The sequence below is a fragment of the Pristis pectinata genome, chromosome 17 (assembly GCF_009764475.1).
Source record: "Pristis pectinata isolate sPriPec2 chromosome 17, sPriPec2.1.pri, whole genome shotgun sequence".
Taxonomy (NCBI): domain Eukaryota; kingdom Metazoa; phylum Chordata; class Chondrichthyes; order Rhinopristiformes; family Pristidae; genus Pristis; species Pristis pectinata.
Window position 1 is genome coordinate 30052605 of NC_067421.1, and position 17476 is coordinate 30070080.

The 17476-nt window shown below is 42.0% G+C and overlaps 1 protein-coding gene across 1 annotated transcript in view; it reads right to left on the bottom strand.

Moving 5' to 3' along the window:
* LOC127579325 (tetratricopeptide repeat protein 28-like) overlaps positions 1-17476 on the bottom strand; it is a 603896-nt gene that overhangs the window by 189680 nt on the left and 396740 nt on the right. Inside the window, 1 exon segment of the mRNA XM_052032043.1 lies at positions 6066-6573. Within this exon segment, the coding sequence (XP_051888003.1) occupies positions 6066-6573 (508 nt within the window).

The following is a 17476-nucleotide window of genomic DNA, read 5'->3' on the forward strand; positions in this document are numbered from 1 at the left end:
TCTCCACTCAATGCTCCTCTCATAACAATGCATGGGAACTTGGACCACATTATCCTGGACATGCTACGTTCTTGGTATGCATGACCAGGGCAACATGATCTTAATTACACATTGCCAAACTGGAGGATTACAAGGTAAATAAATGACTTACCTGCATTCTTGGGTCTACCCCAGCCCCTACTCTGAAATAATTGCCCATAACACCTACTCCCAGATCTCCAGACCACTGAAACATAACCAATCTGACACTTTGACCTGAACATGTGGTCTCACTCTCCACACCAATATGTTGCCAGTTCTGACCCACTCCCACCAGGAATCCCCGAGACATACTGCAAGATCTTATAATTCCTCTTCCTTCCCCAACTGTTGGCTTATCATTCCCCTAATGCCATTCTTATTCCCCCTCCCTGCAAAATCAAAATCACCATTTCTGAATTTTACTGTGCTTCCCACACACAACAGCAACTGCCAGTCTTATTCCTGATCATCACCAGACACTCACTGCCAGTCTCCTATTCAAGAATCCAACAACCCATTCATAAATAGGAGCACTGAAATTTTTGCACCAACAATATTGCAGAGATATTTGGTGAAAAGACACAGTTTAGTATAATTTCTTAAGTTTTGCTTGTCCTTCTTTAAAAACTCAGACTCTGCATAGATGGACTGCAAAAATAAGAATCTGCACAATCTATAACATATAGGGATTTACTTACTTGTACAAGATCCAGTGGTTCCATGACTAAACAGTGTTACTGGTTTCATCAAAACAAATATTCCTTCCAAGAAGTGCAGATCTCTTTTCATATGTGTTGGTGATAAGTACATCACAGAAACCATCAGTTGCTACAATTTGGTTTTAACACACGGTGCTAATACTAGTCCTACAAATGCAGCTGTCTGCTCTGATCCTATTTCCCTCTCCAGGCCTAAATTAGTATTCTTCCTTTTAAAAGGCTAGGTAGCAACTCACCATCCGAGCAAGCAAACCGGCTCGGCGGTCGGGTCGCGTGTCATCGGAGTGGCGAGGCCCAAGATGGCATTGGGCCTTCGTCTTTCCCGAGTGACAGGGAGAACCCGCGCACGGGAAAAGTTTGATGACATAGTGCATACGTCATTTCCGTTTTCGGTGGGCGGGAACCATTCCTCTTACAATGTCCGCGCAAGGCGGGAAAATAAATCAGTTTTTGTTCTGCAGCCCACCGACTAGTGTCTTGCTTTCACATCGCAGTAGCAGCCGTTACAGCTATGCAATTCTATTTTTGTATTCTTTACATGTGCTCAATGCCCAGGTAGCATTCCATATCTCAATAATTCCAGATGCAAAAAAATTCTTATTTTTCCTATCTTTCCTCTCTTGACAATAGAGTCCCTGTCAGTATAATTACCAATAAGCCAAATTATCAAAACAAGATTTCACTACTGAACCGTTATAGTCCACTTTGTTTCATACTCCTGGTGACTTTTCTTAAAGTCCATGAAAGAGGAAGTTGATAATGACACAGTAGGGCAGCATTCATCCTCATGCCCTAGCCAGAGTAATTCCTCTAGGCACAAACCTCTGGCAACCCAATGGGCAACACTGAGTTGATTCTAACCAACAGTAGCCACAGAAAAGACACAGACACTTACACTTATACCGTAAGCCTGTCACCGACAGTCCCATTTCTTCAGCTACCTTGAACCTCACCTACCTTCCACTGGAATTGTACACGGCATCTTCACTTCAGAATTGTTCTAATCTTTATATTCCCTCAAGTCAAATAACAAATTGCCAATATGAATCACCATAGTCATCAACCTAGTCATACTATGCTTGAAAAGACAGCATAAGATCTCAAGGTTGAGGGAAGACCTTCAAGTTCACTAAGTAAATAAAGGGTTCAAAAAGCTAATAAGTTGTTACACTTGCTTTGGCCTCTCTAAATACCCTTTAGAGAGAACAGTAAATTTAGATAATGAAAATGGTTACTGATGTACCATTTTGGGACAGTTTACTGTAACCAACACAACACAGAGATTTATGTTCTTTTCATATTCTTTATTAGCCTTGGTTCACTGGCAATATTTGCTTTTGAATCAAAAGGTCACAAATTCAACCCGAATTAAATAAGCAGGTAACCTTGGATGACATGAAGTGCAGCCAGTTGTGCCACCTTTTAGATGAGGGATTAATCTAAATTTTACAACAAATTTGGGCAAAGTACAATATTATAAACAGTTTAAGACCTGAATTTGGATCATAATATATTAAACACAATATAAAAGTACTCAGGAATATTATATTTTCACAAGTGAAATATTTCCACAGTTTGCCAAATTGGTAAGAAGGTAGGTAAAGATTGAATATTGTTATTAGAGCAAAGATAGATGAAATAAGAATTTTTTTTCACACACAACTTTCAATCAAAAATCTACATAGTTACTAAGACCATCTTTTTCCACCTTTCTCATTGCCCAATTCTGCTCCTGTCTTTTGCTGCCCATATCTTAAATCACACGATCTCGTTCATCAATCACCCATGCTTACCGATCTCTACTGACTCCCGGTCAAGCGACACCTCAACTTGCACACATTTTTCCAAATCACTCCATCACTTCATCTCTTTTTTTTTCTGTAAATTCCCCCAACGCTGTCCTCAGAGACATTGCACTCCTCCAGTTCTGTTCTCTTGATCATTCACAAATCTAATCATTCCCCTACTAGTTGCCTTCAGTTGCGCTAGAATTCTCTTCTGTGCTTTCCTATCTCTCTTTTCTCCTTTAAGATACTCCTCTAAACCTAAAACTCTGCTAATATGGGTCAGTGTCAAATTTGGCTTGTTAATAGTCCTGCAAAGCATCTCAGGAACATATTACTATGTTAAAGGAGCTTTGTAGATAAATGTGATTTTCGTAAATGGCTGCTGTGGCATAGGATACAACTGCATATTCCTAGAGGCTACAAAAGATCTCTGGATGCTTTTCAGAGAAGAACACAGAGTTATTGTGGTGTATTGTCCAACCATTATACTTCAATTGACACTACAGATCTGGTCATTTATTTTTACTGCTGTCTGTGGGAGCTTCTTACATGCAAACATCCATTTCTGTGTACTACACTTCGGAAGTAGTTTATTGGCTGTGAACTATTGAAAGATATTGTGAAAATAAGGAAGATGGTCAGTAATGGATAGCCTGGTACCTATCAGTCTGGTGAACAAAGATTTTTGTCTGAACATGGGAGATACTTCCAAATGAAATAAATAACATTATCCAATCATCCTCCAAAATGAAAGGGGGATGTGCGGGATTAGTCACCTCAGGTCTTCTGTATGTTCAAAACCAAAAGTATGTGCATTTAAAGCCTTTGCTTAAATTGATGCAGAATGAACTACATATCCAGGAGAGTCGCATATGAAAGATGATACATAGAAATTTAGATAAATAGTCTGCTTTTTCATGCAAAATATTTTTTTCCAGAGTAGAATGTGATTAAAATTATTTCCATATCTAAACATACCACTCCAGAAAATGAACAGAATTCTTCAGATCACAAATTACACTTGCACTGATGACACAGCATATATATACCCAATGAATGGAGCATTACATGGGCAAATAGATCACATCGCTGACAATCAGTGAAGAAAGGCATCAACCCGAAACGTTAACATCGTTTCTCTCTCCACAGGTCCTGCATTTTCTACAATTTTGTTCTTAAAGACCTAAAGAACTCTGTGTCCGTCCTGTGCAATCAACATTTTGCTGTTATAAAATGTTGTTGTGAATAAAATCCACAATTTAATTTTAGATTAGAATTCCTATGGAACTTTATTTATTTACTTCATGGCTCCACTGTCAGTATCATGGGGGGAAAAGACGTACATGAAAAAAAGACAGAAAAAAAATTCCCAGAAGTAATATCAGGCTACAAACTAAATGAGGAACTTAAAGAAATTGGTATTAGTGAAAAACTAGTTTTGGAGGAATAAAAGGACCACCCTATCCACCTGTGCAGCCATCTGTAGGGACTTGGGATTTATAGACATGCGCGCCAAAATCCTTCTGTTCCTCAATACTCCCTTAGGCCTCTACCATTCATGGTGTATATCCCATCCTTAATAGACCTTCCAAAATGCATCACCTTGCACTTATTGGAATTAAATTCCATCTGTCATTGCTTTGCATAGATTACCAGCTGACCAATATTGTTCTGAAACCTACGACCATTCTCCTCTTGACAACACCACCAATTTTCATGTCATCTGCAAACTCACCAATCATATATCTTATATCCAAATCTATAAAGTACATGGTAAACAGTAAGGGTCCCAGCACCAAATCCTGTGGTACACCACTGGTCACAAGCTTCCAATCACAAAAGTAATACTCCACTGTCTCCCTCCATCTTCTATTACCAAGCTAACTTTGGATCCCATTCGTCAACTCACCTTGGATCCCAAGCTAACCTTTTGGACCAGTCTTCCACATGGGACCTCATCAAAGGCCTTAATGAAGTCCATGTAGTCTATTCTCACTGTTTCCCTTGTAAGGACGCCTGCTTGTCGGATGTAGATATAGCTGCAAGTAGCTGCTTCCAGTCTATTTTTGTCATGTCCTGCCTTATGATGAAGAAATTGGCCTTTCCCCAATTCAGTACCTTAATTTCCAGAACCACACTTACTCCTTTGCATAACTACCTTAAAACTTAAACAGTTATGATCACTACCCCCAAAATGCTCATGATTTGCCCCGCTTCATTATCTAAATTTCATTCTTTACTGCCTCTTCTCCAGTCAGACCATCTACACACTGGCTCAAGAAGTTCTCCTAGAAGAACTTTGAAAATTCCACCCCAGGCCCTTTCACACTAAGGCAATCCCTGTTAATATTGGAAAAGTTGAAATCCCCCACTATTATAACCTTGCTGCTCTTAAACCTCTCTGGGATTTGTCTGCATATCCACTGCTCTATCTTCCACTGACTGTTGGAAGGCCTGTAGTTTACCCCCAGCAAAGTGACTGCTCCTTTTTAATTTCTAAGTTCTACCCATATGGCCTCATTTGAAAAGCCTTCTCGGACATCCTCCCTCATTACTGCAGTCACGGTACGCTTAATCAATATTGCAATGTCCCCTCCTCTTTGGTGGGAGAAAACAGAGAGGTTTCACACGGTGAGAGTGTGAAAGGTGTTAGTGTTTCAAATGACTCGGCTGCCGTTGTACATGAACTGTTGAAAGTTAATTTGCATATTCATCAAGCAATTGGAAAGCAATCTCAACTTTGGCTTTGATTACAAGAAAATTTCAATATAGGGCACATCTTGCTCCAGTTGCCCAGAGCACTAGAAAGAATGTATCTGGAATGTCATTCTCAGGTCTGGTCCCTCTAACCTGAGGAAAGGTATTCATACAAGAGCGGAATCGCAGGGACAGTTCACCAGATTGATTCCTGGGATGGTGGGTTTGTCGCATGAGGAAAGGTTAAGCAGACAAGGATGTGTCTTCTTGAGTTAGAAGAATGGGAGGTGATCTCATTAAAATATACAAACTTCTTAAGGGGCTTTACAACGTGGAGTGGAGCTGATGGTCCCCCTAGCTGGCATCCTAAAACTAAGTCTGAACATAAGGTATTGCCCATTCAAGACAACAATGAGAAATTTCTCCACTGACTGTATAGTGAATCTTCACCCTGGAGGGGTGTCGAAGTTGGTCAATGAGTACATTCATCACAGCAACTGATAGAATTTTAGGAACGTAGGGATATGTGGTTAGTGCTGGAAAGGAGCACCAAGGTAAATGACAAGCCATGATCATATTGAATAGTGCAGCAGGCACAAAGGGCCAACAGGCCTACTCCTGCTTGTATTTCTTGAGTTCTTAAAACACTCAGTTCATCGTAACAAACTTGTTACAACAAAATTTGACTATGTTGCTTTGATTTCCAGAGGTCTATAAAGTATGCATGTAAGATTAAAACACTGATTGAAATCTGGGTTGTGTATGTTTTGCTAAGCCTTAACATAGTTAGCAACATGCAAAAACAGATGTACATTCCCGCTCTGAAGAGGTTCTTTCTTACCGAGATTAGAGGAAGCCCGTCCCTCTGCCGCACGATCCTTCTGGTTCTCTGCAATGCTCAGCTGTTGCTCGTGATACTGCTTCGCTCTCTCCAAATCCTGCATGCAGCGAGCTGCATGACCCAACCCTGCATACGCTCTCATCTCAATGGCCTTCTCGCCCAGTTCCTGCGCCAGCTCCAGCACGTGATTGTGGTAGGACATTGCTTTGTCGAAGTTCCTCCTGTAGTGATAGGCACTGCCGAGGTTACTATAGGCCCGTGCTTCCTCTCGCTTGTTGCCCAATTCCTTCGCAATTCTGAGATGCTGTTCATGGCACTGCACTGCATTTTCAAAGTCGCCCATTGCTATGTAAACAGCTCCCATATTGCCTAGTTCTCTGGCTTCTGAGAGTTCGTCTTTGGATTGTTTAGCTAGAAGAACACACTGTTTGTGACTGGCCAGTGCATTTGGATAGTCTCCGATGGCCGTGTAGACATGACCCAGGCTGCTCAATGCTGAAGATGCGGCCTGCAATGTAGAAAAGAAAAAGTTATTCAAAAGCATCATAAAAGTAAGCTCCTTACTGTTCACTATGGGCAACCAATACATATCAGGCAGGTGCCGTATATGAGGTTGTGTAGATCATTTGAGAGAGACTTTGTTATAAAACCTCTCAGTTCTTTGTGTGTGGGGCTTGAAGTTAAATGAGAAATCAAGTTAAATATGTATAAATGATAGGTTTATACCCTTAATTATTTTTTTAATTTATATTCAGTACCTGCTAAGAGTTATGGGAAGCACCAGTGCTGGAAGAAAGTCATGTTTTCTGGAAAAAAAATGAAGCTTAGAATCCAAGATATGTAAAACAACATGATGCTGGAGGAACTCAGCAGGCCAGGCAGCATCCGTGGAGAAAAGCAGACGGTCAACATTTCAGGTCAGGACCCTTCTTCAGGACTGAAGATAGGAAAAGGAGAAGCCCGATATATAGGGGGCAAAAACAGAGCAGTGATAGGTGGACAAAAGAGGGAGGCGGGGTGGGCACAAGGTGGTGATAGGTAGATGCAGGGGAGGAGAGGAAAGCAGATCCACCAGGGGATGGGTCAAAGGTATGAAGGCAGGCGGCATGGGGGAGGGGTGGTGAGGGGAGGATAGGAGAGGAAAAGGAGAGAGAAAAAAAGTGAGGAGAAAAGAGATAGGCTGGGAAAGGGAAGAAGCATGGTGGGGGGGGGGGGGTGGGGGTTGGTTTACTTAACATGGGAGAATTCGATGTTCAAGCTTTTAGGCTGCAAGGTCCCAAGACAGAAAATGAGGTGCTGTTCCTCCAGTTTCCATTTGGACTTCTCCCGGTAGTAGAGGAGGCCGAGGACTGACATATCAGTGATGGAGTGGGAGGGGGAGTTGAAGTGACTGGCAACTGGGAGATGCAGATCGCGGTTACGGATGGAATGTAGATGTTTGGGGTATTCTGTGTTTGGTCTCGCCAATGTAGAGGAGGCCACACGGAGCACCGAATGCAGATGATATTAGGGGAAGTGCAGGTAAATCTCTGCCTCACCTGAAAGGACTGTTTGGGTCCTTGGATGGAGGTGGTGTAGGGGCAGGTGTTACATCTATGGCAGGGGCAGTGGAAAGTCCCCAGAGTGGGAGTGGGATGGATGAGGAAGGAAGAGTGATCTAGGGAGTCGTGCAGAGAGCAGTCCCTACGAAAGGCTGAAAGGGTGGGGAGGGTAAGATATGCTTGGAGGTGGGGTCCCATTGGAGATGGCGGAAGTGGCGGAGAATGATGTGTTGGATACGTAGGCCGGTGGGTACACTCTCCAACTCTTCCATAACTTTAAGTTCTCTGGCATGCACAACCTCATCTTCGCCATGGACATCCAGTTCCTCTATATCTCCAATCTCAATCATGATGGCCTCACCGCCCTCCGCTTCTTTCTCGACCAGAGACAGAACCAGTCCCCTTCCAGTAACACTCTCCTCCGCCTGGCTGAACTTGTCCTCACCATAAACAACTTCACTTTCGATTCTTCTCACTTTCTACAGACCAAGGGCGTAGCTATGGGCACTTGCATGGGCCCCAGCTATGTCTGCCTTTTCGTTGGCTACATTGAACAGTCTCTGTTCCAAGCCTACTCCGGCCCCATTCCTCAACTCTTTTTCTGCTATATTGATGACTGCCCTGGTGCCACCTCTTGCACCCATACAGAACTCGACAGTTTCATAAATTTCGGCACTAATTTTCACCTGGCTCTCCAATTCACTTGGACTATCTCCTTTCTTGATCTCTCCATCTCCATCTCAGGAGATTCATTATCCACTGACATCTTCTACAAACCCACTGACGCCCATGCTACCTTGATGACAGCTCCTCTCACCCTGCCTCTTGCAAGGACGTTATCCCTTTCTCTCAATCTCTCCGCCTCCACCACATCTGCTCCCATGATAAGGCTTTCCACACCAGGACATCAGAGATGTCCAACTTCTTTACTAATGGTGGCTTCCCTCCTACAGTGGTCGAGAGAGCTCACACCCACATCTCTGCCATTTCCCGCACCTCTGCTCTCACCCAGACCCAACAGGGATAGGGTCTCTCTTGTCCTCACATTTCATCCCATCAGCCTACGTATCCAACACGTCATTCTCCACTACTTCTGCCATCTCCAATGGGACCCTACCACCAAGCAATATCTTACCCTCCCCACCCCTTTCAGCCTTTCGTAGAGACTGCTCTCTCTGTGACTCCCTAGATCACTCTTCCCTCCCCACCCATCCCATTCCCACCCCAGGGACTTTCCATTGCCCATGCCATAGGTGCAACACCTGCCCCTACACCACCTCCATCCAGGGACCCAAACAGTCCCTTCAGGTGAGGCAGATTTACCTGCACCTCCCCTAATATCATCTACTGCATTTGGTGCTCCAAGTGTGGCCTCCTCTGCAATGGCGAGTCCAAACACAGACTACGTCAAACACCTACGCTCCATCCGTAACCGCAATCTGCATCTCCCAGTTGCCAGTCACTTCAACTCCCCCTCCCACTCCATCACTGATATGTCAGTCCTCGGCCTCCTCCACTGCCAGGAGGTCCAAACACAAATTGGAAGAACAACACCTCATTTTCCATCTTGGGACCTTATAGTCTAATGACATGAACATCGAATTCTCCCACTTTAAGTAAACCAACCCCACCCCCCCCCCCCCACCTTGCCTCTTCTTTTCTTCCCTTTCTCTCTTTCTTTTTTCGCCTTGCCTTTTTTCTCTGTCCTTTTCCTCTCCTCTACTCCCCTCCCCCATTGCCGTACGCCTCCATACCTTTGACCCATCCCCCGGTGGATCTGCTCTCCCCTCCTGCCCCGCACCTGCCTATCACTATCTCTTACCTGCATCCACCTGTCACCACCTAGTGCCCACCCCACCTCCCCTCTTTTGTCCACCTATCACTGCTCTGCTTCCCCCCCCCATATATTGAGCTTTTGCCCTTCCAGCATATTGTTTTTCTCATCTAGATTCCAGCATCTGCAGTCCTTTGTTTCTCTCATCCAAGAAATGTGTTTTACAGCCAGGATCCACATACCTTACAGCAGCTGCAACAGCTGTTCTAACCTCCTAGGTAAGCTGGTGCAATGCACTAAGCCTCATAAACCGATTTTCAATTTTGAGTGAACATTTACATTAACTCATTGACCTCCAGCTACAAATATTGACCAACCTTATTCAAGTTTAAAATAATTACCATTAATAAAATCAATGGCAGGAGGTATAGCCTATCTAAACTCCCAAATTCCAACTGAATAAGCAAGCAAGAAATGAAAGAACTAATATAAGTTTCCAGGGTTTCGTGAATCAGATTGCCAGGGCTACAGTCTGCATATGGTCCTTGGGTAATAGTAATGGGCACCAGAACCCATGGGTTTGTGGGAGGTTCTTGGGATTCAAGAGGTCAGCAGGTGGAACCAGGTTTACACTATCCATAAGCTTTGTACTTTTTTATGAATCTTTTCAGTGCATTAATTATGTTGCAAAATATTTTTCAAAGTAACAACTATGTTGGAAGTTAGCATAACTGCTATTTAGCCATTTAAAGGCTAAATGATCGAGAAGAAAATTCAAATGGGAAGATGAATATTGCATGAAACTTCTGGAGCCCAGAAGTAGCTTTTAAAATTCTGCCAATAGTTGGATATTTTCTGCTCCTACCCTCCCTTAACACTCATAACATGGCTTCCTCATTGAAAATCATCCATGGAAAGACACTAAGCATTGCAAGGTTGAAGATCTTGGAAATACAGCTGCAGTTTTTACTGGATGAAGGAGGGACAATGATCTCATTGACAGATGAACCCTTCCATGACTGTGCCATCTGTTGGTAAATGGCAAACCTGCACAGGGACCGGCACCTAAGATGTCCAAAGCCAAGACAGCCCAGTGTCCAAGCTGCAAGAGTTTGCATAAACTGGGGCAGTGGCTACATAGAAATATGTGTAAAAAAAACTGGTGAACAAGGTGTCATATGGAATGCAAACCCTTTTAGCAAGAGTACTGTATCTCCAGACAAATAAAGCCATTAAAAGAAAAAAAAGATTTGCATTTGTATTTATATGGCATCTTTTAGATCCCACACTTCAGACACAATGTGAATTATTCTTGAAGTGTATGCACAGCCTCAATGTAGAAAATGGGATAGCAAGCTGGGACAAACAAAAATACACCAAGAAATATATCCTCCATTGTCAAATTTAATATTTTATACAGTCATCTCAGTGCATTTTACATTGCCTCCAATGGAATGAATTTCAGAAGTGGAGTACAATGTGCTGATGTGACCATATGCCCAGGGATGAATTATCAGGCAAATCTGTTTCAATAATATTGTATGACTGATATGGATTGGCCAGGACACTGGAATAATATCCCCACTAATATTCAAAATGTTTCCATTGGATATCTTACTTCAACTTCAGAAGGCAGAAGTCTCAATTGTGCAATATTCACACCATACTGACCGGGAGCGCCAGTGTATATTTCTGCACTATTCTGTAGGACTGAAAACCACAAACATCTTAGATTTGTATCTAATCTAACTTTGACTCAAACCACTTTGAGTTCATTCCCAGTGTATAGACATTTAATGACAAAGCTCATTCTCATGCACATGTATTGTATAAATTTTCAAAGTTAAGTTCTTAAGCATTCCCACTAAATAGAATATCTGGTCCATGTGCATTACCTAAATATCTAGATTCCAGATATTCTAGATTCAAGAATAAAAGTCATCCAATTATCATCTTAAAGTATTCAATGCGTTGCAAAGTACCTCTCCTCTGGAAATATCAGTATAATTTAGACTTGTAGCCACATAATTCTTCACTGTACTCTTATATCAAGTTTCTTTGGTTCAGATTAAATTTAGATTCAGGATTTTGACTTCTAAGGTTATTTCTGAATATACTATGCACATATTGGCAAGGCTGCATTAAATCAGCAAGGGCACTGGTTCCCAGCCTAGGCTGTGTGACCTGTCAGTGGGTTAGGGGACTCAGGGGTGCAGTGGGGCAAGGTGGGGCGGGGGGGGCAGGGTAAGGGTATTGCTTACAGAGGGTCCTTGAGGTTTTAATAATATTTCGCTAACTTAGAAACTTCTCAAGAAAATAAAAATAAATAAAAATATGATGGCATATGAGGCGCCTCAGCTATAGGGCTGCTTGCAATTCCTGGGAATCCCCAGGACAGCCCCAACCCCTTAAGCAGGAGCAACCCTGACATCATCGGGAGTTTGGGGAGGGTTGGAGGAGGTGGAATATTTTACTGAACATGATCAAGTGGGGCTAAGAGCAAGGGGACTTGAATGTGTGAGTAGCAGTTGACGTTTCAGTGCTGGCAAGCTTAATGGTGCCACGATCATACTGGTGGCTATTATAAATGGGATATTTGATGCAATATGACAGGACATATGGCAAAACATTGGATTATAACTAACATGAATATATAACATTAGTGTGTACAGATGAATCCCACAGGACATATGCAACTCCGATGAACTAAACATATTTCTCAAGGATATTCAGAATCATAAAGCTCCTAAATTTCTCAGTTTGCATTGGTTTTGTTGAATTTGGCAGACCATCATGGAACTAAAATACACTATTGAATCCTTGGCAAGGATGATTGTTACCTGCGGGGAGAGCAGGGACTGTTCATCCTTTCTCCACCTTCCCCCTCCCCCAAAAACAATTACATGATATATCATACTAAATGAAACCAGGTGAGTACCACAGTATATAAATCCCTCTGCACACAACTGATCAGTATCAGAGTTAAAAATTCTCCTTATAGATTAGAAGTTCACATGTAAAAATGGAAACATCTTTTTACAGCTTCTCTGTGAACATTTCCCCTCTCATTTTCTTCTTTGTTAAAGTTATTGCTTCCTCGATACATAATTTTACCTGCCCACATGATCATTCTGCAGAAGCCAAGAAAGTGAATACTAGTAGGGTTATTCAATTTTAGAGAGCATTTCAATCAGCCTTCACTTTCTTAGTGGGCAGAGAGCTCGAGGATTTACAGCTGGGAATGGCAATTTATCTCCCAATGAAATAGGATATGAATTGGAGGTAACTTGGAGATAATGTCAGGCACCTGCTGTCCTGTCCTTAGTGGTAGAGATTGTGGGTTTAGGTGATGCTGTCAGAGTAGCCTAGATGAGTAACTGCAGTGCATGTTGTAGATGGTACCCACTGCCGTGTGTCAGTGCTGGAGGGAAATGAATGTTTAGGGAGGTGAATGGGATGCAACTCAAGCAGGTGCCTTTTCATCCTGGTGTTGAGCTTTGAGTGTTGCTGAAGCTTGCACTCACGCAGGCAAATACGGAGAACTCCATTACATTCCCACCGACAAACTTTTGGTGTCAGGAGGCATGTCACACTCAGCCTTTGACCTGCGCTTGTAGCCACTAGATTTATGCAGCCGATGAGCTTCTGGTCAATGCTACCCCACCACCTTGAATATTGAAGGTGGGGAATTGCACAGGTCAAGGGTTCGTGTTTAATACCATTCAATGTGAAGAATAGATAGACTTTCTGTTGATGGAGATAGCTACTGGCTGCCACTGTGACCTGAATGTTACTTGCCACAAAATGCCCACATCTGCACATTGGCTGGGTCTTGCTCCATGCATAGATGGACTGTTCATTTACTCAGGAGCTGCAAATGTAAGTGAACATTCTGTAATCATCTGCAAATCTCCTCACTTCTGACCTTATGATGGAAGAAGATTATAGATGAAGCTGCCAAAGATTGTTCTGGATATTGCCTGGGTATTTGTTAGATGATCCTTTCTGTTTACACCAGTAATATAAGTAGGAAATTAAACTATGCAGACAATGCAACAGGGCTGCCCGGATTCTAAACAGGTTAAATGAGAGAGCAGGAAGATATCAGATGGAACAAAATGAGATTAAGTGTGAATTTATCTACTCTGGTAGGAATAAAAAGGCAGAACGTATTTTAAAAGTTGAGAGAACTGAAAAATGTTGGAATGAAGAGGAATTCTGTGCATAAATCACAAAAAGTTAACATACACAAAATAATTAAGAAGGCTAATTATATGTTAGCCTTTTTTTTGCAAGGGAGTTGGAATAAAACATAAGGAATCCAGGATGAATTATAGAAGTCTCTCGTGTGACCACACCTGACACACTGCAGACAGACTTGCTCTTTTGACCCAAGAAAGAATATAGTTGCCTCAGAGGAGTTGCAACAAAGGTTCACTAGACTGATTCCTAAAGTGGAAAAGCTATCACCACAAGGAATTCAGTAGAATGTGTATATATTCTTGGGAGTTTAGAAGACTGGAAGGTGATCTCATTGAAATGTACATAGTTCTTAAGAGGGCATAACAGAGTAGATGATGAGAGGCTATTTGTCTCTGCAGGAAAGCCTAGAACTCAAATTCCCACTGTTGGTAAAAGGAAGTGGTCATTTAGGACCATGGTAAGAAGGCTTTCTTCCACCTGGGAGAGGTCAGGATGCTCAGCTGTCAAATTAAGTTCAAGGACAAGATCAATAGGTTTTCAAGACTCAGAAGGAATCAAGGGATATGGAGGTCAGGCAGGAAGGCAAGAGCTGTACAGCCTCCCTTTGCACTTAATTCTAATGTTCTTAATTTCTTGTGCCCTCAGTTTGAGTGAGAACAGCAACACCAATTTTTAGAGTTGGTAACTCGATACTCGTGTTAAAACAAGTGAATAGGCCACTTGATTCAGCTGATATTTGAGCTCGAATACACAGAAAAATTATGTCATTTTCTAAAGCCAAATTCCCACAAGGCAAACCTCTCAATTTATTCAACAAAACGGCTACACCTATTCTGCACAACACAAAACAATGTTTTCCCATAAACAGTGCATAAGATTTCTTCTATCCCATTCCCATCCATAAATTCCCACAGACCATAAACACTGGAAGCCGTTAGTCTCCGCTCTTTTCCAACAGAAGGGCTGATTGTTACTAAATCTCTAACCAGACTTTTCTTTGAAAGACATTGGCTGAGCTGCAGCTATAGCCTCTGCTGTTTCTTATATGGAGTCAAGCTGGGTGTTCAAGTCCCATTCCAGAGATAGAAGAATACAATCTAAACTGATATTTCATTGCAATTCTGAAACAATGCCTTACTTTCAGAGCAATCTCTTTCAGATGGGATGTTAAATCAAGGCCCCATATGAACTCTCAAGGGAATATAAAAGACCAAATGGTATCAATATTGAATATCAAGGAGCTCTCTTCAACCATTCCCAAATCACCCTGGTCAATGCTTATTTCTTAAACAATATTAAAGTATTTTCAATTCCCAGCTTCTGCTGTCCTTCTGTTTGTTGAATATTAAAACATTATCTGGTCACAATTCTTACTGTAGTGTGTGGGGCCTTATGGTGTAGAAAACAATTTTCACAAAGGAAACATTGGAGTCCATGTATAGATTTCAGAGATATACCACTTGCTGGACACACTACTACTCTTCCCTTCCCCTTCCCCTTCCCCTCTTCTCTCCACCCCCACCCCCCCCCCCCCCCCCCCCCCCCCCCCCCCCCCCCCCCCCCCCCCCCCCCCCCCACGATTATACCACTCACCTACACACTTAGGGACATTTTACAGTGGCCACTTAACCTACTGACCCACATGTCTTTGGCATGTGGGAGGAAACTGGAGCATCTGGAGGCAACTCACATGGTCAAGGGAGAATATGCAAACTGCACAAAGAACACCACTGGAGGTCAGGATCAAACCTGGGTCACTGGAACTGTGAAGCAGCAGCTCTATTGGGTGCACCATTCTACTGCAATAGGTGAAATCAGTTTCTTAGCTTCATGTGAGAGGCAGATGGATCAGGTGAAAGTGCTTTATAAAATCTCAAATAAATGATGTAATTTAAATATAATAAAATAAATATAGAACTTCTTGTTTTGTATTCTTCATTTCCCATTATAAAGGTTTCCCATAACATACATATCAGAAATAAGAAAAGACTTATTTTTGATTTTCCTTGTGCCGTTACAATTTTTCTCAATCATATGGTAAACGCTTCAAGTAAACTGCAACTGATAGTAAGTGTTTATCCATTATCAGCAGCAACAAGGCAGCACATATTGCCTTTAAGGTGCTTCAGCAGAAAATTATCTGTCAACATTTGAGTGAGCTATAGAAGAGGTTGGTTTTAATCAATGCAGAAAGAAAGAGAGGGGTAAAGGAGCAGTGTTGGGGTAAGGAAGCAGTGAGATTAGGAAGAGTATTCCCGAGTTTAAGGCATGCTACAGGAATTTTTTTTTTAATTTTTTAAAAATTTTTTAAAAAATTTTTATTTACAGCGTGGTAACAGGCCCTTCTGGCCCAACAAGTCCACGCCGCCCATTTTAAACCCAAATTAACCTACCCATACGTCTTTGGAATGTGGGAGGAAACCGGAGCACCCGGAGGAAACCCATGCAGACACGAGAGAACGTACAAACTCCTTACAGACAGCGACGGGAATTGAACCCCGATCGCCGGCACTGTAATAGCGTTGCACTAACAGCTGCACTACCTGCTGCAGAGAAATGTGAACATCTTTTTTGTAGGCTTTACAGCTGTTGAGAAAGAAATTCTCTTCTGGTCATCAGGAGTTATAGCATTGGCTGCTGTTGGATTCCCTGTCCAAAGTCTGGTTCTAAAGAAGTTGTGGATTTGGAAGGGGTGTATTTGCAGAGGGCAGTATAAGGAAGTGATCAGAGATAGCCCAGTAATCTTGGGCCAGGAAATCTCTTTCCTTGTACCAGAAGCAAAATTTTGCCAGAAGTTCTCCCCCAGCCCCTCCCAGAAAATTACAGCAGTCATTTCAAAGAAATGTCTGGTCTAATCTCAACACAAAGCCAAAGTTCACAGGGGTAAACATGTGCTTAGGAGGAGACATAGCTATGGGGCACATAGAGAAAGACTCCTGGGTACTATGGTAACAGTATGGTGGGTAGGAATGAAGATTGTCAGCTGACTGATCGAAGAACTTACAGTTCCTCATGGCTCAGTTTTGAATCTACTTGACGCAATTGCTTGAGATCTTTACTCTTCCTTAGGAAAAGGAATTTTACACCCAGAGCAATCTTTAAGGAGGTGCAAGACTTCTTCAAGGTGAGAGATTTTGGGTAGCTGTGAAAAATAGGCAGATGAAAGGCCTCTCTGCTCCATATTCCCAGCGACAGTAATTTTGTTGTAGTGGCTGGGCAGTAAAGACCACAAAAGTATTTCTTGGAGCAAAATTACATGGTAATAGTATATAAAATCTGGAAGGTTGGGACGAACTTTTGTTTTGCTTCTATAATAAACTGGAGGTGTATTAATGACTTTTTATCTGTGCCAACAATTTCAAAATCCAACTATACCAACTCATTCTGTCAGACAAGAACTCTATGAGAACATTTGCAAGTTAAAGAGGAAATAAGCTGAAATATTCATCAACGAGAGGCAACACTGGAAATTCCATCCAGTAATAAGCAGGGTGACATATTTTATTCCAACATGTATGTCAAGATTATGAAATGGGTTAAAACTACCATATGCTTATGAGATACTGTTCATAATGGGAATGTCTGCTAGATTTGGAATAGTCAAGTTTAAAAATTTGACTCTGGAAACATTATTTAATCTGCCAGACAACTGATTCGATAAAATGTTCCATCTTTCCCTTTAAATTGCTACTGGATGTCCCTCAACAAGTCAGCATTAGAAGGTTGATTCACGATTATCAAAATCTTTCCATATATGGATAAAAATCGAGCCTTGAGTTGTAAACTATAATTTTATAAATCCCACTTTACCCATACAAAATTATTTTCAGATACTAGAAGTTCATAGGTAAACTATTTTGTTTGTAGTTTCGTCCCCAAACCAAGCAAAGAAT